The sequence below is a fragment of the Microcaecilia unicolor genome, chromosome 3 (genome assembly GCF_901765095.1).
Source record: "Microcaecilia unicolor chromosome 3, aMicUni1.1, whole genome shotgun sequence".
NCBI classification, from domain to species: Eukaryota; Metazoa; Chordata; class Amphibia; order Gymnophiona; family Siphonopidae; genus Microcaecilia; species Microcaecilia unicolor.
The window spans coordinates 210,069,462-210,094,643 of record NC_044033.1 but is presented as its reverse complement, the minus strand read 5'-3'; the positions used below and the strand labels follow the sequence as shown (position 1 = coordinate 210,094,643).

Sequence of the window (25,182 nt, the reverse complement as noted above, 5' to 3'; positions counted from 1 at the left end):
GACTGGGTAGGCCATTTGGCCCTTATCTGCCGTCTTGTTTCTATGTTTCTATCATATATATTTATATGTTTGTTTCTTTATTGCTCTTATTTTTATATTGCATATATTTTATATTTATGATGATTTTTATATTTTGTTAGATCCCTGATGTAGGCGATTGGTCTCTGAAACATGGCCTGTGTTGGGTCCTGCTTCTAAAGGTCAATTTGTGCTTTTTTGTGTGTTTGCTTGGTGGATGTACTTTGAACCCTCTCTTTTATTCTCTAATACAAGATTAATCACCACATGAATTGAGGTTGAAGGGGGGCAGACTCGAAGCCCCTTAAAATTTACACTCAAGCCCATCTCTATCTATTCAGTCACAATCAGGGCATAGACCGTAAAAGTCTGCCCACCTCCCATTTTGTTTCCCAATTACCGGCGTCACCACCCAATCTCCGTTAAGATTCCGCGGAACCATTCCTTCTAAACCTCAATTCATGTCCTCTAGTTGTACTGCCTTCCTGTCTCTGATAGAACTAGAGGACATGAATTGAAGTTGAAGAGGGGCAGACTCAGAACTAATGTCAGGAAGTATTTTTTCATGGAGAGGGTGGTGGATATGTAGAATGCCCTCCCGCGGGAGGTGGTGGAGATGAAAACGGTAATGGAATTCAAACATGTGTGGGATAAACACAAAGGAATCCTGTTTAGAAGGAATGGTTCTGTGGAATCTGAGCGGAATTGGGTGGCAACGCCGGTAATTGGGAAACAAAACGGGAGCTGAGCAGACTTCTACGGTCTACGCCCTGATCATGACTGAATAGATAGGGATGGGCTGTAGTGTAAATTTTAAGGGGCTTCGATGTTAGCTTCAGAACTTGGTACAAGAAGAGTGCTGGGTGGACTTCTACGGTCTGTGCCCTGAGAATGGCAAGGACAAATCAAACTCGGGTATAAAGTATCACATACCATGTAAAATGAGTTTATCTTGTTGGGCAGACTGGATGGACCGTATAGGTCGTTATCTGCTGTCATTTACTATGTTACTATGTTACTCTTTGGGGTTCTACATGGAATGTTGCTACTAATTGGGATTCCGGAATCTTGTAACTCTTTAGGATTCCAGAATCTTCAGAACTTTTAGTACAAGAATAGTGCTGGGTTGACTTCTACGGTCTGTGCCCTGAAAATGGACAAATCAAACTTGGGTATACATATAAAGTATCTTGTTGGGTAGACTGGATGGACCGTACAGGTCTTTATCTGCTGTCATTTACTATGTTACTATGTTTCTGCTCATCACCAGTACTAACCCCCATCTCGCCTCCTTTCCTTTCTGCCTCTTTTTTTTTTTTGCAGTCTCTGGCGTCCAGCGTGGAGTCAGACCTGGGGCTGGAGTTTGAGGGGGAGCGGGAAAAGCAACGCCACAAGAAACCCCAGTGAGTGGAGCCTGAATCTAATAATCATTTGTAGTGTTGTATGATATTGAATTACTAGTAATTTGTTACTATAGGTAATTACTTCCTTGTAGTAATCAAGCCGGGTGGACGTCTACAGTCCATGTCCCAGAAACACCAAAGAAAGACCGTGATCAAGTGTATAATCTCATGTTCATTATTGATTTAATCTTGAATTGATAACAAATGTGACTGTTGGGCAGACTGGATGGACAACTGTTCAGGTCTTTATCTGTCGTCACTTACTAAGTTACTATTCACCATCCCAGTAATTCATTTTGAAGAGTAACAAGCACAACATGACAGAGGATGTAGGTGGCATGAGTTGGTCAAGAGTTGGTCAAGAGATGAAGTTATGCAGTTTTCACATGGGGGTTGGGTATAAGATGGTATCGGTAAAGGAAAAGCAATTAGTTACTCTGAGTAGGCAACTGTAATCAGTAATCAATTACTTTCCTAAGTGAGTAACTTATTGGCCCTTTTACAAAGGCGTGTGGACCATTTCTCCACCACATCTGGAATAAAGGGAGGCATTTGGGGCCGGGAAATGGATGTGCGGCAAAATGAAAACCAGCACGTATCTATTTACGGCCTGAGCCCTTCATGCCACCCATTGACTTAGTGGTAAGGGCTCACGTATTACCCGTGCAGTAACCGTCCAGCGCGTGCCAACTGCCAATTACCGGTGGGAACACCCCCGCAGTTGAAAATAGAAAATTATCTTCTACCGCGAGCTTTTGGCGCATGCCAAATTTGGAATTACCACCAGGCGCATGCGCTAGCCAGGCAGTAATGCCGATTTGACGCTTGCGGCACGCGAGTAGGCCCTTACGTTCCTTTGTAAAAGGGCCCCTTAATTACTGTAATTAATTTATTTGAGCTGAGAAGTAATTAATTACTTTTGAAGAGTAACTAGCACAACACTGATCACTTGTGCATGTTTCCCCTCATGACCCTCTGTAACGACCTGTGACCCTGCGTTGGTTCTGATCCCCTGCCCCTGTGCGATTTCCTCACCCCCACTCCCTGTCTGTCTTACTGATCCCTCTGCCCCCCCCCAAATTGCTGTCTGATTTCTCCTCCCTCCTTTGATCTGTCCAATTTTCCTTTTTTTATGAGAATAATGGACCTGATATTCAAAAAACCCTAAGCTCCTAAATGTGTTTCCTATTTTCAGCCAAATTTAAGAGCATACCTTCTCAGCTGAAAATTCATCTTACTGTCAGAGCTTAAAAGTTATGCTCATAAATTTAAACCTGACATTTGTTTGCCTAGAATTATGAGCTTATTTTCGGAGGTAAGGGCGAGATTTTATATACCGTGCCTAAAAAAATCAGTGGCGAAAAAAAAATACGCCTTGGCGTATTTTATAGAATATGCCTAAATTTCAGTGCAGTTTATATAATACACAGAGTGCCCGTCCATGCGACTAAATTTAGTCGCAGGTAGTTACACCAACTAAAACTTGGTGTATATGCCGACACCTAAATTGTGCACAGACCAAGTGTATTCTATAACACGCATAGACGTTAGAAATGCCCATGACCCGCCCATTCCACACCCCTTTTCAGCTCTGCGCCTTAGAATTTACATGTATCACTTTGCAGAATAGACTTAGAAAGTTGTGCGTGTAAATTCTAATTAATGCCAGTTAGTGTCAATTGCTAGGTAAATGGTAATTATCAGCACTGATTGGCTTCCTAACTAATTAACTTGCGCATGCAAATCCAGAATATGACCAGATTTGCACACACAACTTAAGTAGCACTATATAGAATCGTGGGCAAGAGGTTCATGCTGAAAATCAGTGCTAAGCGTCTAATTTCTTCTTTTGAGAAAATTTTGAGTAAAGACCATGGGCGTAGTTTGACAGTTTCTTTTTGGGGGGGGGGGGGGTGTCTGTCTCAATCTCCTTCGAGCCCGCCACCACCCCTGCTGCAACCACAACACTGGAGTCTTCCAGTATCACCCTCCCCCGTCTTCCAATCCCCCAAGCCACCGGCAGCCTCAGCAAAAGTAGCACGCACGCTGCTTCAGACCTGCTCCAGAGGCCCTTCTCTTTCCTACAGCTTCCCGCCTACCAGGGATGTAGCCAGACTTCGGTGGGAGGGGAGTCCAGAGCCTGAGGTGAGGGGGCACATTTTAGCCCCACCCCCCACCATTTTTGACCCCTCCTGCTGACGCCACCACCTTTAACCCCCCCCCCCCCCAGCGCCAACCCTTTCGACCCCCCCTCTTCCCGCTGCCGCCAACCCTCCCCTGCCGCCGCTGTTGGACACCTTTGCTGGCAGGGGTCCACAACCCCCGCCAGCCGAAGTCCTTTTCTCCGGTGCAGCCGCGTTGCTGATCTGCAAGGGCAGGCTTCTGTTTCTGTGAGTCTGACGTCCTGCACGTACATGCAGGACGTCAGATTCACAGAAACAGAAGTCTTGCAGATCAGCAACGCGGCCGCGCCAGAGAAGAGGAACGTGCAGGATGTCAGACTCCCGGAAACAGAAGCCTTGCAGATCAGCAACGCAGCTATGCCGGAGAAGAGGACTTCGGCTGGCGGAGGTTGGGGACCCTCGCCAGCAAAGGTACCCGACGGCGGCAGTAACAGGGGAGGGTTGGCGGCAGGAGGGGGGTCGAAGGGGTTGGCGGCGGGGAGGGCAGGGCCAAATCTATGGGGGCCCATGCCCCCGTGACCGCACGTAGCTACGCCCCTGCCGCCTACACAGGAACAGGAACTTGAAGGAGAAAGAATTGCTTCCAGAGGCAGGTCTAAAGCAGCATGCATGCTGTTTTCTCGCAGAGGCTGCCAGCAGCTCAGGGGATTGGAGGATGGGGTGGCAGTTCGTTTGGGGTGGGGGGCATTGCCCCCTCGCCCCCTCCCAAACTACACCCATGGTAAAAATGTGCTTACTAAATTTTCAAAGAAGCCAATCTATGAGCCTAACTCTCAAAATTAAGAGCATAAATCCTTTGAATATCAGGCCCAACACTTACTATTTTTATAGCACTGGACATAATCCTGCACTGTGGTAATAAGTGAAAAAATACAACAAGTCGCTTCCTCTCTTAGGGGTCCTTTTACTAAGGTGTGCTGAAAAATGGCTTGCGGTAGTGTAGGCGCAGGTTTTGGGCGCGCCAATCAAATTTTCAGCACGCCTGTACAAAAGGCCTTTTGTAAAATTTTTGCCGAAAATGGACGTGCGACAAAATCAAAATTGCCGCGCATCCATTTTGGGTCTGCGACCTTACCGCCAGCCGTTGACCTAGCGGTAAATTCTCATGTAGTAACCCGAGCGGTAATGACCTACGCGTGTCAAATGCCACTTGGCACGTGTCCGATACACACGTCTGAAAATAAAAATAATTTTTCGGACGCGCGCCAAAACTGAAATTACCAGAAGAGCCATGTGGTAGCTGGGCGGTAAGTCCGTTCTGGCATGCGTTGCATGCGCGTAGATGCTTACGCAGCTTAGTTAAAGGGCCCCTGAGTGAGTAGGTGTCTGAAACAACAGGAGCTAAACCAGTTGGCTCAAGATCACCAGTAGCATTGCTGGCAGAGGCAGGATTTGAACCCTGACTCTCGGCACATTGCTCTAACCCCTAAACCACTTCCTCTCCATTTCAGAGAGAAGCACAAGAGGAGTCACCTGGCACTTTTTCGTCTCTGGAGCTCGGGACACACCCACGGCCTGCGGTAACCACCATGCTCTTTCCTAGCTATTTCTGCTGCCAGTCCCCTGTCCCCCCCTCCCTCCCCACTTTCTTGTTCTCGACCTTTGTCTAGGGCAGGCTTATCCAAGTTCAGTCATCGAGGGCTTTAAGCAGACCAGATTTTCAGGATATCCCTCATGAATATGCATGTACTGTATGTGTGGTAGCTGGTAAGTAGTATGATATCTTGATGTTTGTGTATATTTATTAGATAAGTGAATGTAAAAGAGTAGAGTTTAAACACATTGCTGTTTTATTTAGAGCATTTGACCCCTGATGACGCTTTTATAGCGAAACACGTGCGTGTAGGGTCTCTGCGTGTGTTTGGATGAAGCTGTAAGAACAAGAAGCAACCAACATGGAGTCAGCAGTTGTTAGATAAAGTGATGAAGAGACAGTCGCATGGTCCTCTGGTCCTGTATGGAATATGGAAATGGCTGCAGTGTGTTTGCAACCAAGTACCTACTTTTCTGGTGAAGAAATACAGTTGTATTGAACACTGACGCATGGGAAGATTAAGTGAAAGTTCAGTGTGAAATACGCTTTATAAACAACTATTTCTTTGTAACGGAGTAACTATAGACTCTACCATTTTGCAGTGACTGTGAGGAATATGGACTGAAATTTGCACTAGTAATGTATGAATATTTAGTAAATGGTATTGGTTATGTTGTTTGTAGGGATGAGTGATTGCAAGAATGTGTAGCGATGTTGGTATGTGTTAAAAGTTTTAACATGATAGTAGTAGCAATGTGTTGAACAAAACTTGAGATAATAATACAGCATTTAATAAAAAGAGTGAATATAGATATCATAGCAGTTGTTATAGAATTTGTATGATTTACATAGTACAACTAATTATTGAGAGTGTACCTAGAGTGGAACGTTGATGAATATGCATGAGAGATGTTTGGATATAGGGCCATATTGAGTAACACAATATAATCTATGATCGTACTGGACAATTTAATATCCTCGACCCCATGACGCCTGCTACACTTCTACCTGTGACCATAACACAACCTTGTATTTGTTATCAACCGTAATGGCAATCGCCTTTACGATACTTTGTAACCCACATTGAGCCTGCAAATAGGTGGGAAAATGGGGGGTATAAATGTAACAAATAAATAAATGGCGCTCAAATTAGGCACCTGGAGAAATCTGCATTGGACGCTATTCTACAAAGGTTGCTCCGAGCTGCTGAAACCTGGTGTAAATTCCTGGTGCCCAACCCTGGTATTCTATAACACTGCACGAAAAACTTTGGAGCACTCCTGATTTGTCCTTGGCCAATTAACATCAATAATTGATTAACTGCTCATTAATTTGTATATGCCTCTGCCCTGCGTGCCCAAATATGAGTGACCTATATAGAATCCGGGGGATATTAGACATGCAAATCTTTCTCATGCATATTCATAATCTCTACATCCAGTAACAGTTCCACAAATTTCTATTATCTCTCTCTCTCTTATTTTACTACTTTCTTTACTCTGCATATACTTATACAGACTTAAAACAATACTTCATGCCTTGTTATCTCTCATTCTACCACTCATACACATTCTCTCCTCTCGACGGGGTCCCTTTTAACCATTTTTTGCATTACATTACAACATGTTACATAATTTCTTATTCGACTACTTCCTCCCATTGTTTGTTTCCTACATGGATACCAGATCTTTTTTTACATCATAAAGTCCAATGTCTATTAATGTAATCGCAGTCTTATAAGATTTTCCTGATCTGTCTTATGTAACATGTTGTAATACAAAAAATGGTTAAAAGAGACCCCGTCGAGAGGAGAGAATGTGTATGAGTGGTAGAATGAGAGATAAGGCATGAAGTATTGTTTTAAGTCTGTATAAGTATATGCAGAGTAAAGAAAATAGTAAAATAAGAGAGAGAGAGATAATAGAAATTTGTGGAACTGTTACTGGATGTAGAGATTATAATAGTGTAACCAGTTAAAAGATTAAGTAACTCATTAGGTAACAAATGCATATTCATTAGGGATATCCTGAAAACGTGGCTTGTTTGCAGCCCTTGACGACCGAACTTGGACTCGCCTGGTCTAGGGGAAGACAGAGGTAGAGTTGTTATCCGGTTCCAGATTTGCCCAACAGGGTCGATCCGGTCCGGATTTTAACCCATTGCACGCAGGGACTTGTAGTTCTCATTTCCAAACTGGATTCCCAAAGGGAAGCGAGACTACAAGTCCCTGTGTGCAATGGGGTAAAACCTGTACTGGATCAACCCTGTTGGGTGAATCTGAAGCCAGTTTGCAACTCGACCTCTATCTTCCCTTTCTCTCTGTTGCTCTCTGTCTGGACTCACTGCTCTGATCTCTTGTCCACCCTTTCTCTTTTTGGCCCTGGGCAGGCCCCCTGCAGAAGAAGTTGCCGCATGGGCAGAATCCCTGGAGAAGCTGCTGCATCATAACTGTGAGTCCTGACACCACCCCTTCCCCCTCCCATTCCGCTCAAGTCTCCAATTTTGCCAGCCGTTGTCTATGCATAGGTTCTTTTGGGGGTAATTCCATAAGTGGGAGCACAAATTTGGTGCCTAGATGCAGCTTGTTGAGCGCTAATTCTCTAACAGCATCTGGGCACCAAGATTCCATTATAGAATGCTAGGGCACCAAGGTTCCATTATAGAATGCTAGGGTACCAAGGTTCCATTATAGAATGCAAGGGTGCAAAGGTTCTATTATAGAATGCTAGCGTTGTGCTGAGCACCGCTGGCATTAAACCTGGAAATTAAGTACTGGCCATGTCCAGGCACCGGAATTGAATTTCCAGGTTTCCGAAGCTGGCTAACTCATAGCCGGTTAAGTGCGACATTCAGCACTTAACTGGCTTTGGGTTACCGCATAAAGACAGGACTGACTTTTATGCGGTCCTAGTTATATAGTAGTTAGGTGCTGAATATCGGACTTAACCGGCCAAGTGCTTACTCCACTCTCGGAATGCCCCCAAAAGAACCGGTTTTCAGTTCAGCGCTAACTGGACATTATCAGCGGCACTAACCGGTTAAGTGCTGCCGAAAATTAGCAGATAGCTCCGAACAGGTGATTTAACCAGCCTTAGCTGTATCTGGCTGGTTACATTGCTTTGAATATGACCCACAAGTGCCTAACGTAGAGGCATGCCCACTTATGCCATAAATACATGCGCCTAAATTTGGCACGGGAGTGTTTAACTTACAGTAGTCCATAAGTTCTGCGCATAAAAGTTGGACACGCCCATGCACCTCCCCTTGCAGTTATGCTATTGTTTTTAGTATGTATTTTGTATTGATGAGTGATTTTTGTTTTGATGTGTTTGTTTTAGTGTATTAATTGGTTTATGATGATTTATGCAGTTTTTGTTATCTGTGTCTAAGATTAGGCGCCCAACCGGTGTAGAAACACATTCTAACGGATGCAAGGCGCCAGTTATAGGATAGCACATAAGTGTCTTCATGTGCGACTGCAAAGGGGTGTGATCATGGGAGGAGCGTGGGCGGGTCAGTGGCGTTCCGTAAATTTGCACGTGTTTTTCTAGAATACTGTGGATGGGCGCCCAATTTGTACTCCACCGGAAACCAGCGCTGAACAAAGCTTCAGCTAGCGGGGATTGGGGACCTCCACCAGCATAACCAGGGGCCTGGATGAAATTTGGGGGGAGGGGCCCAGGCCCCTTTGGCCCCACTTAGCTATGCCACTGCTACACAAGGGTAATTCATTGCAATAGCCCTGAGATCACATTGAAATAATACACAATGTGATGGATATAAGATTGCATGGAATACTCATAAGCGCCCTTCACTGTTCCCTCTAACCTGTGCAGGAGTCCTCCAACTACATTGCTGCCACTAGAAGGTGGTGCTTCAATATTGTATTTTCAATCACTAGGGACAGACAGGTTCCCAAGGAAGTTTAATTGACAGGAGATGGTGGGGACACACTTGGCCCATTATCTGGCCTGAAGCCAATAGGCAGAGCTTGTCGCCATACAAAGTAATCTATTTTGAGTGTATCAAGATGGCAGCTGCTGTGTAGGGAAGCATTTAAACCTCTTTGGGTGTAGATTGCTTCAGCCTTGTCATGTGACACCATCTCCTGTCAATCAAACCTCCTTGCAGGTTCCCTGTAGTCCTGCAGAGTTTGCCTGTCCCTCGCTATTGAAAATGTGATAGTGAAACAGCACCCCCCCCCCCAGTGGCAGGACTGTAGATGGAGGACTCCTGCACAGCTTATAGGGAACAGTGGCACCCTCAATTTCACTTTCTCTCCCCTCTTGCCCCCAGATGGCCGGGCTGCTTTCCGTGCCTTCCTGCAGACAGAGTTCAGTGATGAGAATCTAGAATTCTGGATGGCCTGTGAAGACTTCAAGAAGACCCGGCCCAACAAGCTGCAAAACAAGGCTCGCAAGATCTACGAGCAGTACATAGCGCTACATGCACTCAAGGAGGTAAGAGACCAGGGAGAGTGGATGGATCGAAAATGCAGGGCAGTTCCCATCTGAAGGGGAGGGGGGGGGGGGGAGTGGAGTCATAGAGGAGATAGTTACCATCTGGATCCAAATCATCCAGGCAGGTCCGAGCTGATCTTTAGTCTGCCCCCATCCTATCTGTGGATTCTGTACTTCCCACTAAAACAAAAGAACAACTCCCAGCATTCACTGGGGTTTATACTAGAATCTGCTGAGTATGTCTCTGATGACATGAAACCAGTAGGTTGCCTTCTAGCCAGTTGCCCCTCAACCAGATGTCTTCTATTGGTGATATCTTCCCAAAATTGGCCTCCAAAACAACCAGGCAATGGCTAGAAGGGAACGTTTTCTCATAATTGGGAAGGAAGGGTTTTGAGAATGATATTCTGTGAATGCAAAGGAGAAGCAAGTAATCCTTTTCAAACCAGTTTGGATGTTTTCACTCCACTTTCTGCTTAGTCTTAATTTTTCTGGGACTGGCAGCCATTTTGGCATGCCTGTTACTAAGAGACAGGAGCCCATTGGGTTTCAGCACCTAGAAAAGTCATGGAGTGCTGTATTCTGGGACTTACTTGATAGAAACAAAACTATTTGAATTCCCGTGAGAAACAAGATCTTGGGCTTTCAGAGCCAGAATATACTGAATATGCATTACTTAGGAGATGGGACGTAATAGATGGTGATCATGTTCCTAGATAGAATTGGCAGACTGGCAGGAAATGAGGTAGGAGACACAGGAAATGAAGTTTGATCCAGAAAATCTCACATCATCAGCTTACCCCCTGCTCTTTTCCCTTCCCTCCACAATTTTGGAAAGCATTATCATGGTAATTTATGATACCATTTCTGCCCTCCAACCTCCAGGTAAACCTTGACTCCCGCACCCGTGAGATAACAACCAACAACACCCTCCTCCCTACACGTTCCTGCTTCGACCTGGCCCAGAAACGCATCTACGGACTCATGGAAAAAGACTCCTACCCACGGTTCCTCCGCTCTGAACTCTACCAGCAACTGGCACACCAGAAGAAGCCCAACGGGGTGGTTTTACCTTAAGCCTGGAAAATTTAAAGGGTCAAGAAGAACAAGGAACACTTGGGGATATCCTGCTTCATGAGTCCCGAGGGCTGATGCCTCCGGAGGCTGCCATTTTTCATTACTGTCCCCCTGTGGCATCAGAAGAGGCTGCACACAGCATCTCTGGAAGGGGAGGAGGAGTTGGCATCTTTTTCTCTGGTTCCTCTGTAAGTCATACCCCTTGGCTTCACCATAGCCACAGTCTTTCCATGGCAGAGAAGCAGCCTTGCTGTAATAACAGGGAAGAACCTCCATCCATGATCTGCAGCTGCATCATTTGTCTTACTACCCATCTATAATCTAGATGTGATTGGGGACAGTCACTGAATTTTCAAAAATTATTCTCCATTCCTTGCATATGGGGAGGATATGGTAGGATTGATTAAGCTCTATATAGAGTCGATTGCACCTGAAGAATGTTGATGGCATAAACTCTTGAATGTAGAGTGGAGCCTGAATATGCCTACAAACTCTATGGGCCATGTCTCCATGACTGTTGCTGGTGAAAGTCTTTCAAGGTCCTCCAATGTATGGTAGCCATTAGCAATTCATCCCCATCATCCCACAAGAACTTCTTGAGATGATGATGGCCCAAGATTCTTCGGTTGCTGTCTCTTCAGCAGTCTTCAAAATGATCTTTGTGTTTGCTTCTCACTGTGGGTCTCTTTCATGTGATACCACAGAGCTACAATTAAATCCAGCTAGAAGCATCCATTTTTGATTGTCCTCCACCATGAATAAATTCAGAACCCAAGGCATGATGAAGGGGCCTGTGTTACTTGAGAAATTTTGTCCAGAGAACTTTAGGAATGGCATTATCTTGGGAATAAATGCCAAATCTTGCCACCCCAGCACTCATCGAACAGACGTTATGAGCGTTCAGAATAAATTGAGACGTTTTTCTCGCAGTGATGGTCAAAGTGTTATTTGGCAACAGATGAACTTCCCTAACCTTCCAGGTATTCTCCACCTATGGAAGCCTCTGCGGCCTCCTTATTCTCTGCCAACACCTCCCCTTCTTCCAGATATTTACAGAAGTCATCTTGTGCAGTTACCTGGTTATTATAAGACTATTGACTTGAAGCTGGTGCTTTGTAACCTTTCATGGGAGACGTTTGGATTTCTGCTGGTTGGGATCCTGAGGGCCCCTGAGTTTTAGATCTATGGCTCCAATAACCGTCTTGCTGGCTCTGGCATCCACCTGAGAGAAACGATTTCATAGTGTGTTGAGGTGGTTCCCTGTGGATGCAAGAGCAGAAATATGAATGCCTTGGTTTAAGGTGACCAGCTGGCTCCAGATCACCGGGGACAAGCTGAGCCAGTCCTTTTAATCTATGGATTTATAACTGCAATTTCTCTACAAGTCCCATGGGTGCTCTGGGGTGAGGGGTAATACCAGGACTGACTCTGCTCTGTCCCCAATGATGATTATAATCCAACTGGTGGCTCATCCATCGAAATGCACTGAACTGGATAAATATTTCATTTTTTTTTTTCAGGGCATAATAGGTAAATAATAATTTTAACAAATATAATAAAAAGTATAGCTCTATCTGTAACTGGAGGACAGTGAGCCTGCCAGTCTAGATGTGAAATCCAACCCTCAGCTTGTCTTTGTCGCATAACGTCATGGCGTAACCATCGAAAGAATTTCAAGTCATGGAGGGATGTCTGTGAAGCATCCCAGATGTTTCTGGACTTTGTAGTAAGCTTAGTTGGGGGGGTGTCCCCACCCACATCATGTAACATTCACACGTGGGTATTAGGTGTGCACTGTAGACACTTTCTTTTGTTGACAGCAAAACAGAGGAAGAATAGTCAAGGGCAATCACAGAAAAGGCAACAGAGAATATGATGATGGGAAACATCCATAAGGCCCATCTAGGCTGCCAAAGGGATCCAAGTAGGTTACCCCTCCTCAGAAGCTCCAGATCATCAGGGCAGAGTAAGCCATTGCTTCCTGAGACTTCTAGTTCCCGTTCGTCTATGGAAGGTAGAACCGCAGATCTGAGCACGGATCAGGCACAGTTTAGGAGACAAGCATCTGTCTTCCCTTCATAGAGAGCTCCCTCTCAGAGGGGTCTCCAGTGCAGAGGAACACAAGCCTACCTAAAAACGCAAGCCTTGCAAATTTGCTCCCAAATAATACTGGAAGGGCAGACTCACTGGTTATAAGAATTGGTGCATTGGCCGCAACTGGACTCCCATTCCATTTCTAACTGAACTGTCCTGGTTCAGAGTTTTGTTTGGGGTTCTGAGCCCATGAAAGTTTGCCTGGGTTTGGTTAAAACATCTCCGTTCTTATTGGTTTAGGAAAAGGATGGAGTCTACAAGCTGCAATGGCTTCCTTGTTGGCTCATTGTCAAGAATCTCACATCAGTCCCTTGATAGATAAAGTAACCTGGGGGGGGGGGGGGGGGGAGTTCTAAGAACTTATGAACCTCATTAGCAGTTGATTATTCCCACATTAGTCTCCTAAAATATCAGAGCTATTTGGGATTCCAGTCAGCCGTCTCCTCCGTGAGAGGCTGATTTGACCTGTTCTCGGTGACTTTGGAGCTTGTTGGGGAAGTCACTTGCTGTTGGCATCTGACCAACCAAAGTACGGCTCTCAGAATCCCCTTAGAATATCCAGAACCAGTGTAGCAACGACTTCTGGGCACCATCCTTCCTAAGCTAAGCGGGAGTCCTCTATCTGCATTGCTGCCAGTGGGGGGGTGGTGCCTCAATATTCTGTTTTTAATTACTAGGGACAGATAGGCTCCCTGGAGACCTGCAGAGCTTGTCTGTCTCTCACTATTGAACATGGGATAGTGAAACAACAGCTCCCACAGGACTGTAGATACAGGACTCCTGCTTGGCTTAGCGGGAACAGTGCTTTGGGATTCTGTCATTCTTGACCAAGGTCTGGCTGGCTTGGGGGATAATGGGAGCGACACAAAAACATTATGGGCTCCTGAAGCACAAAAACTGTTCAGGAAATGAATGTATCATGTTATATGTCCGTTAAAAATGAGTCAGCACTGTTTAAACAATAAATTTTGAAGCACTGAAGGTTAGACGTGTCTGTAGTAGTTGCTCAGCCTGCTGTACTTGGATGTAGGTGGGGAAAGTGGAGCGCCATAGTGATTAAGTATTGGTCTTATCCCCATATCTGGAACTTATGGTTCTGACTTGAAAAGCAAAAAAAAAAAAAAAGACCAATGAGCTCATTTTCAAAACAGGAAAACGTCTAAAAAGTGGCATAAAGCAGCATTTGGATGTTTTTCTCACAAAAACGTCCAAATCAGCATTTTCAAAACCTATTTTTAGACTTTTTTTTTCTTTGAAGTCCGTCAGAAGTGCATCCAGATCTCAAGGGGGCGTGTTCAGGGTGGGACTTGGGCGCATAGGAGCCAACTTTTCAAAATGATTGGGTGTGCTGAAATTTTATTTTATTTTTTTACAGGTGGTGCATTCCCCCCTCCCTCCCTCTCCCCCCTCCCTTCCAGTTCCAGTCCCTCCCTCCCAGTTCCAGGCCCCCCTCCCTCCGAGTTCCAAGGCCCCCCTTCCTCCCTCCCTCCCTTCGAGTTCCAGGCCCCCTCCCTCCGAATTTTAAAAGTCATCTTACCTTGTCGGGGTTATGGCGGCAGCAGCGGTGAAAAGCGTGCAGGCTCGGCGCTTAGTTCAGTCTTCCCTTCTCTCTCTCTCGAAGGGGGAGGCCTTGGAACATGGAGGGACCCTTGAACTTGGAGGGAGGGAGGGGGGCCCTGGAACTCGAAGGGAGGGGGAAGGGAGGGGGCCTGGAACTGGGAGGGACTGGAAATGGGAGGGAGGGAGGAGGGACGAAGGGAACTTCCGGTGGGTGAAATATTGGGGCACCCACGGAGTCGGCACCTATGCTTGGGCATTCCTGAGACTTAGAAGTTTTTCAGCCATAATGGAACAAAACAAAACCATCCAGGACTAAAACTTAGATGTTTTGAGCTAGACCTGTTTTTATTATGAATAAGGCACAAAAGGGTGCCCTAAATAACCAGATGACCACTGGAAGGAATCATAAATGACCTCCCCTTTTTCCCCCAGTGGTCACTAACCCCCTCCCACCCCCCCCCCCCACCCCCCCACCCCCAAAAAAAAAAAATGTGATGAAAAACATTACTTGCCAGCCTCAGATGTTATACTCAGGTCCATTAGAGCAGCTTGCAGGTCCCTGGAGTAGTCTAGTGGTGGGTGCACTGCAGACAGGTGGACCCAGGCTCCTACCTCCCCCTACCTGTTACACTTGTGGAGGAAACTGTGAGCCCTCCAAAACTCACCAGCAACCCACTGTACCCACATATAGGTGCCCCCTTCACCCATAAGGGCTATGGTAGTGGTGTATAGTTGGGGAGTAGTGGGTTTTGGTGGGCTCAACAGACAAGGTAAGGGAGCAATGGTCAGATGTGTACCTGGGAGAATTTTATAAAGTCCACTGTAGTGCCCCCTAGGGTGCCCTATTGCTGTTCTGGGATGTCAAGGGGACCAGTCTACTAAAAATGCTGGCTCCTCCTACATCCCAATGGCTTGATTTTGTGCATTTTGCAGTTGGACCAAAAAATAAAATGTCCAAATCACAAAACTTTCTATTTTCGAAAACAAAAGGTAGATGTTTTTCTTTTTTGAAAATGACCTCCTTTGCTATTCAGATTTTATACTTTTTTTGCAAAATGTCCAAAGTCGGACTTAGACATCATATCGAAAATGCCCCTCCAAGTCCCCTAAGCCACAGTAGGGGACATACCCTAATACTGGGTCTACCGAACAGGCTCTGATCTGATTTTTGACCCATGGCATGGATTTATGGTTCTGGTGTTCTCAAGAAAATCGATGGAATAATTCTCAGCCTGCAGAGGTTTAAATCTAGTGCTGGATCAGCCTATGTGGTTGACCTGAGGCGAGGTAACAACCTTATGGCAGTGTAGAGTGGTGAATTCTTGCTTCATTATTGATTGTTTAGTAGATAGATAAGATTAGGGTGAATACTGGGGAGAGAGAGAACCTAGTCACGCAGTTTGATTATGGTAGATAATCCTGGCAGTCTGGAATCCAAGGTGATACACCCCATTCCCCCCCCCCCCCCCCCCTCTGCTGTGCTTGGGGAACAGGTTCAGGACCCAGGCTGCAACCTAGTCCTCCTCTGGAGCCATTTTTCCCTTTTCCCTAGACTCTCAGCAGAGAAATCCTGTTACCGTGGAAACAGAAGAGATGGCTAGCAGCCAGGGCAGGCCTATAGTGGCATGTAAACATTCCCCCACCCTGTGATTCATGGCCTGCTCCAGGGAGGGGAAGTGTTAGTAAAACAAGGGCAGCTGTGGGGGGGGGGGGGGGGGGGGAAATACATGAGCAATAATGGACTCTCTCCTCCCCAATAGCTTTTGGGACCCTTTCCAAAATTTGAATGTAGGCCACTGATTCAAGACCTAACACCAAAAATACCTGACACACATGTGAAGATCAAGGAGGGAAGGTGTGGAGTGGAAGTACCATGAGCCCCCTTCCCATCCTTCTTTTTCCTCCCTTGTCTTCTCTTCTCCTCCCCGCATCCCACCACTCTTATCTCTCCTTTGCTTTTCCTCCTTATTCTTCACTTCCCCCAGTTGTCTTTCTTTGTCCCATCTGCTTTCATGTCTTCTCCATCTCCCTCCTTACGTTCCTTCCCATCTTCTCCCACACTCCAGAGATAGTAGGAAGAGTGGGTGGAGGAGGGGAGAAGAGAGAGTAAGAGAAAGAAGAAGTCGAGTTTGGAGAGAAAGGGTAAGAGAAGGGTGAGTAAGGGGAAGGATCAAATGATGGGGAAGAAGGAAGAAAGATGAAAACAAGGAAGAATGAGAAAAGATGGGGAACGGGATGAGAGAGAGGACAAGGGATACCAGGAGATGGAGGACAGGACCCTGGATTGCAGGGTGGGGGGGGGGGATGGACTCTAGAGAGAGAACAGAAGAGGAATAGAAGAGAAAATGCTGGAGATAGAGAAGTAGTAGTAGTGAAAAGAAAACAGGAACAGGTGGTTAGTGTATCTGGGTTTAAAAAAGGCTTGGACAAGTTCCAGGAGGAAAAATCAATAGTCAGCTATTGAGAGAGACATGGGGAAGCCACTGCTTGTCCCTGGGATCAGTAGCAATGAATCTTGCTACTATTTGGGATTCTGTCAGGTACTTGTGACCTGAATTGACCACTGTTGGAAGCAGGATACTGGGCTAGATAGACCTTTGGCTGACCCAGTATGGCAATTCTTATGTGGGTAGAAGGAACAGGGAGCACCCTGCCTACTGTGTCCCATGAGGGTGCCGCTGAGCTTCTTGTCGTTGAGGAGGGACCAGGTTTTATAAACCTAATATTTGTTGTAGCTGTAACCATGGGGGTGACCTGTACCATGGAGGTGTGGCTGGGCCATGTTAGGTGAGGTATGAATTATTTCAAAGATTATGTGTGAACTATGGGTAGCTCACTTTATCTCCCTGTGCTTCAGAACTAATCCCCGGCACTATCATGGACTGTGTGTAATCTTGGAGTGAGTCTCTTGCTCCGTGTGCCCCAGTTCTAATCCCCAGCTCTATCACCGACTGTGATCAGACACTGACAGAATGACTTCCTCTATCTTCCTGTGCCTCAGCTCTAATCCCCGGCTCTGTCAGTGTGTGATCACAGAGTAACGTCCTTTACCTCTTTGTGGCTCAGTTCTAATCCCTGGCTCTGTCACAGACTGTGTGTGATCTTGGAGTGAGTTTCTATCTTCGTGTGGCTCAGTGTGTGATCCCAGAGTGACTCCCTTTATCTCCCTATGCCTCAGTTCTAATCCCCAACTCTGCTACTGACTTTCTGGAAGGTGACCTTGGACAAGTATATAATTGGATGTGTAGAGGGAAACCAGCTATTGATGATGAATGTGGAAATTTAAATGCTCACAAAAAATATGCAAAATATATGTTTTAAAAGCCTTTTAATAAATTACATCCCATAATTATGCACAAGAGGTGCAATTTCTGCAGACAATATTGTCACTCGCTGCAGTGAAATATTTACAGAATGTGGTTCTAAATCCGGGTCACTAAACAATCATAAATAAGTTATTTAAAATTAAGAGGTAAAAAGACAATGGATGGTTGTGAGTCATATGGAGGGGATCTGTTGTAACTCCTGTGCAACCATATACATCTCATTTGATGTAAGAGTCTATCTCCCAGGTCTTGATACCCATAGTACCTGATCTTTAGCAGCAAAAATGAGGCACTTAAATTTGTCAGTGGTTGACCAAGGTTGGTTGTTGATCATGAGTATCGCTCACAATGGTCAAACACCACATTCCAAGATGGCCGCCAAGCTCCATCATTCATGAAAGCAATGTTGGTAGGTGTCCTTCTCTTTTCTGTGTCCTCCAATGACCCATCCATGAGCTTATGTTTTCAGTTTAAGCTCTGCCATTGATGAAAGGCAGATGGGGCAAAAGTATCTTCCAATCTTATCCTACGAGTCTTGCTGTTTCTCCTAGTTTATCTACTGCAGACAAGTGAATGCCCAGTCACTTGTACTTACAGATTCTTCAAAAGAACATGTCCTTGAATTGGGAAGTGACTGGTCCAAACCTATCACCATGGGTAGTTCTAGTTAAACCCTATCTTCTCTACCAGCTGAAGTCAACGTTGATGAGGATCTTGATCACCATGGAGAAGCAGGGAATCTGACCGAGGGTGTAGGCCACGGACCGGATAGGAGCCCTAAAGGCAAAGAGGTAGGCGACAGTGTGGAGGAGGCGGGCCAGGAAGAAGATTCGGAAGTGGACTTTAGCAATGGCCGGGCTGGGGTCCAGCATGCAGTAGAGGATGCCGATAAAGAGGAACGGGAAGATGCACTCCATGGTATTACGGTGGAGTCTGTAGAGGAGAGGAGAAAGAGGCCATGTAAGATTCAGGTAAATTTCACTATTACTGTGACTGTGGTTTTATGTAAGCAAGGGTGCCTGCCCTTTCACCCTGAGATGAAGCAACCAAATGTGAACTGTCAGCACAAATTACCTTGAGGACTGGAGGCCATGTTTCAAGCCCTCAGAGTTACTTTCAAGGATAGGAGCCAACTTTTCAAAATTATTGGGGGTGCTAAGCCCAATGGAAATAACCCCTCCCTGGACACATACAAGGAATTTTCTCAATATTGGGGTGCTCAAGCACCCACAGAGTCGGCTCCTAGGACCTTCAAGTGCCAATTCAGGGCCCTTAAAGCAATTAATTTATGCTAAAAAAAGTTTAAATTCTTATAAAAGAGGAGAGTGACCAATGACTTGGAGAAGACAGTCGCTGTCTCCCTGTGCCCATCCCCAATGCCCTAGAGCTGCCAAGAGGTGAGGTTTCCAAGTATCCTGAACAAAGATGCATGACAGACATTTGCATATTTACATTACTATTTACTCTGCATGCAAATGTCTGTCATGCATATTCATTAGGGATATCCTGAAAAGCTGACCTATTGGTAGCCCTCCATAACTGGAACTGAAAACCCACTGCCATAGAGAGTATAGAGTCTGATCCCTGTGCTCATTTCCTCAGTCTTCAGTGCCCTAGAGGTAATAGACCCTGTATCCCTGTGCCCATCCCCTGAACCCTCCAGTCCCCAGTGCCCTAGAGGTGACAGACCCTGTATCCCTGTGCCCATCCCCTGAATCCTCCAGTGCCCTAGAGGTGACAGGTTCTGTACCCTGTGCCCATCCCCTGAACCTTCCAGTCCTCACTCTCCTAGAGGTGACAGATTCTGTACCCTGTGCCCATCCCCTTAACCCTCCAGTTCCCAGTGCCCTAGAGGTGACATATTCTGTATCCCTATGCCCATCCCTGAACCGTCCAGTCCCCAGTGTCCTAGATTTGACAGATTCTGTATCCCTGTGCCCATCCCCTGAACCTTCCAGTCCCCACTGTCCTAGAGGTGACAGATTCTGTACCCTGTGCCCATACGGTGCCCGAACCCTCCAGTCCCCAGTGCCCTAGAGGTGACTGGCTCTGTACCCTGTGCCCCTCCCCTGAACCCTCCAGTCCCCAGTGCCCTAGAGGTGACAGGTTCTTTATCCCTGTGTCCATCCCCTGAACCTTCCAGTCCCTGGCATCCTAAAAGTATCCCTGTTCCCATCTCCTGCCCTATTACCTCCTGCATCGCTCTACATCCGGGTCCCTACGACAGTATTTTAGTCCCCCGTGTCTTACAGCATCCTCAGGGTTGGCAAATGCCTGAAAATAGAAAGACAGAGACAGCTCTCAGTCAGAATAATCTCATTAAATAGAAAAACTCATTACAGGGCCGCCATTCCCAGAATGCTTTGCAAAGGACATCAGAAAAGGTGCATTAGAAGGCATCCTGGTGTTAACATGGGGGGGGGGGGGGGGGGGGGGGAGGGGGTGCCAGAATGCTTCTTTCTGTAGAAGAATATAATCACTGTATGTTTAGGAACAGGACCAGGGCTTCAAAGAACTGAAATTGCTCCACATTAAGAAGCACCAGGCACATGGCATCTTATCCCACCACAAGTGCCTCCTCAATTCACATTCTTAAGTCTAACCTCTCCCTCTTCTTTTAAGTGGTGCTCTGTAAGAAGGTGTCTGGTTTCTTCTGGACAGAATTGACAAGGGATTAAAGAGATGTGGTGTGTTTTGGAAACTACAGCTAGGAATAGGAGGGGAACCTTTGATATGTCTGGAAGACTTGCGGATGTGTGCAGGCTCAGCAAATCAGTAGAAGAGAAAACAAATGCCCCCACCTCAGCCAATGCACCTTATTCCTGCCCTGCAGAAGCACTTGCTGTTCCTGTACTGAAACCCCCCCCCCCCCCCAACACACACAGACACACATCTCTACAGCTCTATCAATGCACCTCACTCCTGCCCCACAACAGCACTACTGAGATCATACACGCACACACTCAGAGCTCCACTGACACACCTCACTCCTGCCCACAGCACCCCATGCAGTTCCTGTACTGAGACTCACACACATGGAACTTGCCCAATGCACCTCATTCCTGCCCTGCAGCAGCCCCCCCCCCAACAATGCACCTCACTCCTGCCACTCAGCAGCTCCTGCAATTCAAGTACTGAGATTCACCCTACACATACACAGTGCTCTGCCAATACACCTCACTCTTGCCCCACAGTAACCCATGCATTTCCAGTACTGCAGCCCCCCCCCCCCCCCACATGTAACTTTCTCGATGCACCTTACTCCTTCCTTATAGCACCCCACCCTTACACATATAGCTCTGCAAATGAACCTCACTCCTGCCCTGTAGAACCCCCTGTTATTTTAACATTAACTCCTTTCCTCTGCTTAAAAAAAAAAAAACTCGCTCCTAACCTGCAACACCTCCTGCTATTCTAGCACTGCGACCTCACTTCCCCCAAAAAAAACAGTTCTGCCAATGTACCTCACTCCTGCCACACAGCAATGTCTGCTGCTCAAGAACTGAGATCACCCCACACACAAAGAGTTTAGTCAATGCACCTCATTCCTGTCCCATGACACCCCCATGCACCAGTACCGAGAATCACCCATACACAGTTCTTTTTAATACACCTCACTCCTATCCTTCAGCACCTCTTGTAATTTCAATACTAACCCCCCTCACACACATAGCTTTGCTAATGCACCTCACTCCTTCCCTGTTATTTTAATGCTAACTCCCTCTCACCTCAGATACACCTCACTCCTGCCTTGCAGCACCCCCTGCTGTTCCAGCACTGAGACCTCACCCAGCCACAAACACAATTCTGCCAGTGCACCTTATTCCTGCCCTACAGCAGCACCTGCTGGAACAGAATCAATTTAGACTAGTGGTTCAGTTGCTAATTTTGAGTAGGTTGAACCTAGTGCAACATTGTTTATTTAGGATTCTCAAAACCTCTGTTGAAGACAATTCAAACAATACAAAATGTTGCAGTAAGTCTGATCTATGCACTGAAGAAATCAGATAGCATAACACCTTTTTTTGTGACCCTGCACTGGCTTCCAGTGGAGGCCAGAATTTTGTTTGAGCTAGATTGTTTAGTCTTTAAGGTCTTAAGTGGTCTAATGCCTCAATATATGGTTTATCTCCTATGTAGATCACTAGCTGGTCAATTCTATGATGGAAGGAATAGAATGGCGGTATCATTTTCAAGTTCTAGAGGTATTATATCCAGGAAACTTTACATAAGTATTGCCATACTGGGACAAGTAGAGCTTGTGGCGAGAGTTACTACCGAGTGTTTTGTATTCTAGAAGTAAGCAGTGGGTTTTCCCCAAGTCCATTTTAATAATGGTCTATGGATTATTCCTTTAGGAAGCCATCCAAGCCTTTTTTTTAAACCCTGCTAAGCTAAACACTTTTACTACATTCTCTGGCAATGAATTCCAGAGTTTAATTACACGTTGAGTTTCTAAAACAATTTTGTTTCATAAATACACCTTGGATAAATGAACTTTTCAGTGTTGGCAAGCATATGAATCTCTGTTACATCCTAGATCTTTGATCTAATATTTCTTGAAATTGTTATCCGCTAAGCACTTCTTGTTGTCTTCAGCGGGTTATAAATGAAATAACTGTAACTTTACCACGGAAATCCAAAATTTCAGGTCTACCAGCGCACCTCACATCTGCCGTATAGCAGAATCTGCTATTCCAGCATTCACGGCGGACCCCCCTCCTCTAACCCTATCCTCGCTTACCTTTCTGCGTAGTCGAAGTTGGCCGGTGAGGATGCCCAGTAGGTACATCTTGATGATTAACAGTGTGGCATAGAGGGCAAAAGAGGAAAAGGCCTCGTTCCTGAGCTCTAAGCTCATGGTGGCAGGAGGGAGATGGAGCCGGGACCAGCAGGCGCTGAGAGACACTCTTACAGGGCAAGGTGATGGTGTGCTTGCTTTATAAACCCCTCAGGTCTGTGTGCATGCTTGAAAACACAGTCACTTCAGCAATCCTGTATTTCCTCAGCAGTTGAAGGGGAAACGTGAAGTGACTTGTATATGCTTCCTCTTCTATAATGTGGACTTGGACAGCTCCCAGCTGAAGATGAGGAAACAGGAACCAATAAAAACACCCAACAGATTTCCTCAGTTCTGTCCAGGATTACGGTACAGGAGAGGGGTGGAGGGGCAGGAATGAGGTGCCTCGGTGTGTGAAGGGTCCCCTGGTTCAATCTCTCTGTGTTCAACTTACAGTTCCCTGGATAGGCCAAAGGAGTTGCAGTGTTCATGCCCCTGGGGGGTAGTGAGGACTAGGGGAGGGTATCATCCTCATGTCAAGAGTAAGGGACAGGGGAATCCTAAGATGAGGGTTAATTCTCAGCGAGTTGTGAATTAAAAGCTGGTTTCATTTGATCTAGAAGGTAAAGGAGAAAATAAGGAAAAAAAAAGACTGGGAACCAGATCCAAAGTCTGCAGCTCTAATGCCCTAAAAGCTCTTTCTTCTCACATATGACCACTTTCTAAATCTTTTAGAGAGAGAGCACAGAGGGTTTAATTTGTGTCCTCATTAATGTTTAATATAAAGATGTCAGTACAGTGTAATTATTTGGGGAACAGAGGTGTTAACCAAGGGTGTGCTATACTGCATTCCTGATTAGGTCTGGTTGCAGGAGGGAGCCAGTCAGTGGGGGAAAAAATGATTTTTTAAGCCATTGAAAAGCAGAGGAGGATATATGAGCGAACGGAGATGGCAGCTGGTAGACTGCTTTGTTTTGCACGACCATCCGGAATATGATGTTTAATGTGTTCAAACAAGAAATCTGTGGTGCTTTCAAGATATCCCTGCTAGAGGAAAACAGATTTTATTTATTTGTTACATTTGTATCCCACATTTTCCCACCTATTTGCAGGCTCAATGTGGCTTACATAATACCATAAAGGCGTTTGCCAATTCCAGTATGAACAGATACAGTAATGTGGTAGAATAAGGTTCGAGTGTACAGACACATTAGGGAATCGTAGAGAGGAAGAGTTATTGTATGCCCATTACGAGCTTTGGTTTCGTTGTGTTGAAGGGTTCAGGCATTTAAATTGGATCGATAGGGTAAGCCTTTTTGAACAGGCTAGTTTTTAAAGATTTCTGGAAGTTTAGGTGATCATACGTTGTTTTCACGGCTTTTGGTAATGCGTTTCATAGTTGTGTGCTTATGTAGGAAAAGCTGGATGCATAAGTTGATTTGTATTTGAGTCCTTTGCAGTTTGGGTGGTGGAGATTTAGGTATGTTCATGTTGATCCTGTTGTGTTTCTGGTTGGTAGGTCTATGAGGTCCATCATGTATCCCGGGGCTTCGCCATAGATAATTTTATGGACCAGGGTGCAGATTTTGAAAGCAATAGGTTCTTTGATTGGGAGCCAGTGCAGCTTTTCTTGGAGGGGTTTGGCACTTTCAAATCGTGTTTTTCCAAATATATGCCTGGCTGCTGTGTTTTGAGCAGTCTGAAGTTTCTTTATAATTTGTTCTTTGCATCCCGCATAAATTCTGTTGCAGTAGTCTACATGGCTTAGTACCATTGATTGTATCAAGTTGCGAAATGTTTCCCTCGGGAAAATGGTTTCATGCGTTTGAGTTTCCACATTGAGTGGAACATTTTCTTTGTTGTAGATTTCACTTGGTTCTCTAGTGTGAGGTTACGGTCGATTGTAATGCCGAGAATTTTCAGGCTGTCTGAGATAGGGAGGGTATAATCTGGGGTGTTTATGTTTGTGGGTTTGTTCGTATTGTATTGGGATGAGAGGATGAGACAGTGTTTTTTCTGTGTTGAGTTTTAGTTGACATGCGTTTGCCCATAAGTCCATGATATTCAAGCTGAGCTTGATTTTGTTGGTGATTTCTGTCAGATCACATTTGTAAGGAATGTATATTGTGACATCATCTGCATAGATGAAAGGGTTGAGGCCTTGGTTGGATAAGGATTTGGCTAGTTGGGTCATCGTTAGGTTGAAAAGGATCGGTGATAGTGTTGATCCTTGAGCTACTCTGCATTCTGCTTTCCACAGTGGTGATCTGTTTGAGCTTGATTTCACTTGATATGTTCTAGTGGTTAGGAAACCCTTGATCCTGAGCTTTGTGGGCTAGTGTCACTCTGCAGTAACAGAGTGTAAGCTGCAACAACATCTGAACTGAGCTGAGCCTGCATCACATACAGGAAGCATTGAAGACATCATTTATTCACACCAACCTCAGCTAATGAGGAAAAAATATATCATGGACTTTGTACTCTAGTGCCATTCTACAGTAGCAAGGTCTGAGCTGGGACCCCAAGAGGTAGCTGCAGATGTGCACAGGCAGCATCTGAAGAAATTATTAATACATAAGGATGTCGGCACAGAATTAAAAAAAAAAAAAAAACATTCTGAGCTTTGTGCTTCAGTGCCCTTCTGCAGTACACAAGTGTAGCAGGTATGGCTGCAAATATGGGTTCTGAGATATGTCAGATCTCACATTAACACTGGTGAGTGTGTGTGTGTGTGAGTCAGCGGATGA

The 25,182-nt window shown here is 45.6% G+C and overlaps 2 protein-coding genes across 2 annotated transcripts in view; one reads left to right on the top strand and one right to left on the bottom strand.

The window, feature by feature from the left end:
* The window catches only part of LOC115466227 (regulator of G-protein signaling 3-like), a 51,215-nt gene extending 37,465 nt beyond the window's left edge, over window positions 1-13,750 (top strand). Inside the window, exons 3-7 of the mRNA XM_030197355.1 lie at window positions 1,342-1,421; window positions 5,056-5,124; window positions 7,527-7,588; window positions 9,435-9,598; window positions 10,484-13,750. Coding sequence (XP_030053215.1) covers window positions 1,342-1,421; window positions 5,056-5,124; window positions 7,527-7,588; window positions 9,435-9,598; window positions 10,484-10,675 — 567 coding nt within the window. The 3' untranslated portion in view covers window positions 10,676-13,750. The remainder of the gene's footprint in view (window positions 1-1,341; window positions 1,422-5,055; window positions 5,125-7,526; window positions 7,589-9,434; window positions 9,599-10,483) is intronic.
* Window positions 13,751-17,728: 3,978 nt separating this feature from the next.
* On the bottom strand, window positions 17,729-22,536 carry LOC115466228 (prostaglandin E synthase-like). Its single transcript, XM_030197356.1, has 3 exons — window positions 22,400-22,536; window positions 19,847-19,929; window positions 17,729-18,588 (listed from the first exon to the last, which is right to left on the bottom strand). Exons 1-3 carry the CDS (start codon window positions 22,514-22,516, stop codon window positions 18,339-18,341), a joined length of 450 nt encoding a protein of 149 aa, XP_030053216.1. The 5' UTR covers window positions 22,517-22,536; the 3' UTR covers window positions 17,729-18,338.
* Between the last annotated feature and the right edge of the window lie 2,646 nt (window positions 22,537-25,182).

Coding starts and splice junctions, on each gene's coding strand:
- LOC115466228 (XM_030197356.1), bottom strand. CDS start 22,516: ATGAGCTTAGAGCTCAGGAACGAGGCCTTTTCCTCTTTTGCCCTCTAT. Junction 19,930..22,399: donor AACTTCGACTACGCAGAAAG/GTAAGCGAGGAT, acceptor TTCTATTTTCAG/GCATTTGCCAACCCTGAGGA. Junction 18,589..19,846: donor GATGTAGAGCGATGCAGGAG/GTAATAGGGCAG, acceptor TCTCCTCTACAG/ACTCCACCGTAATACCATGG.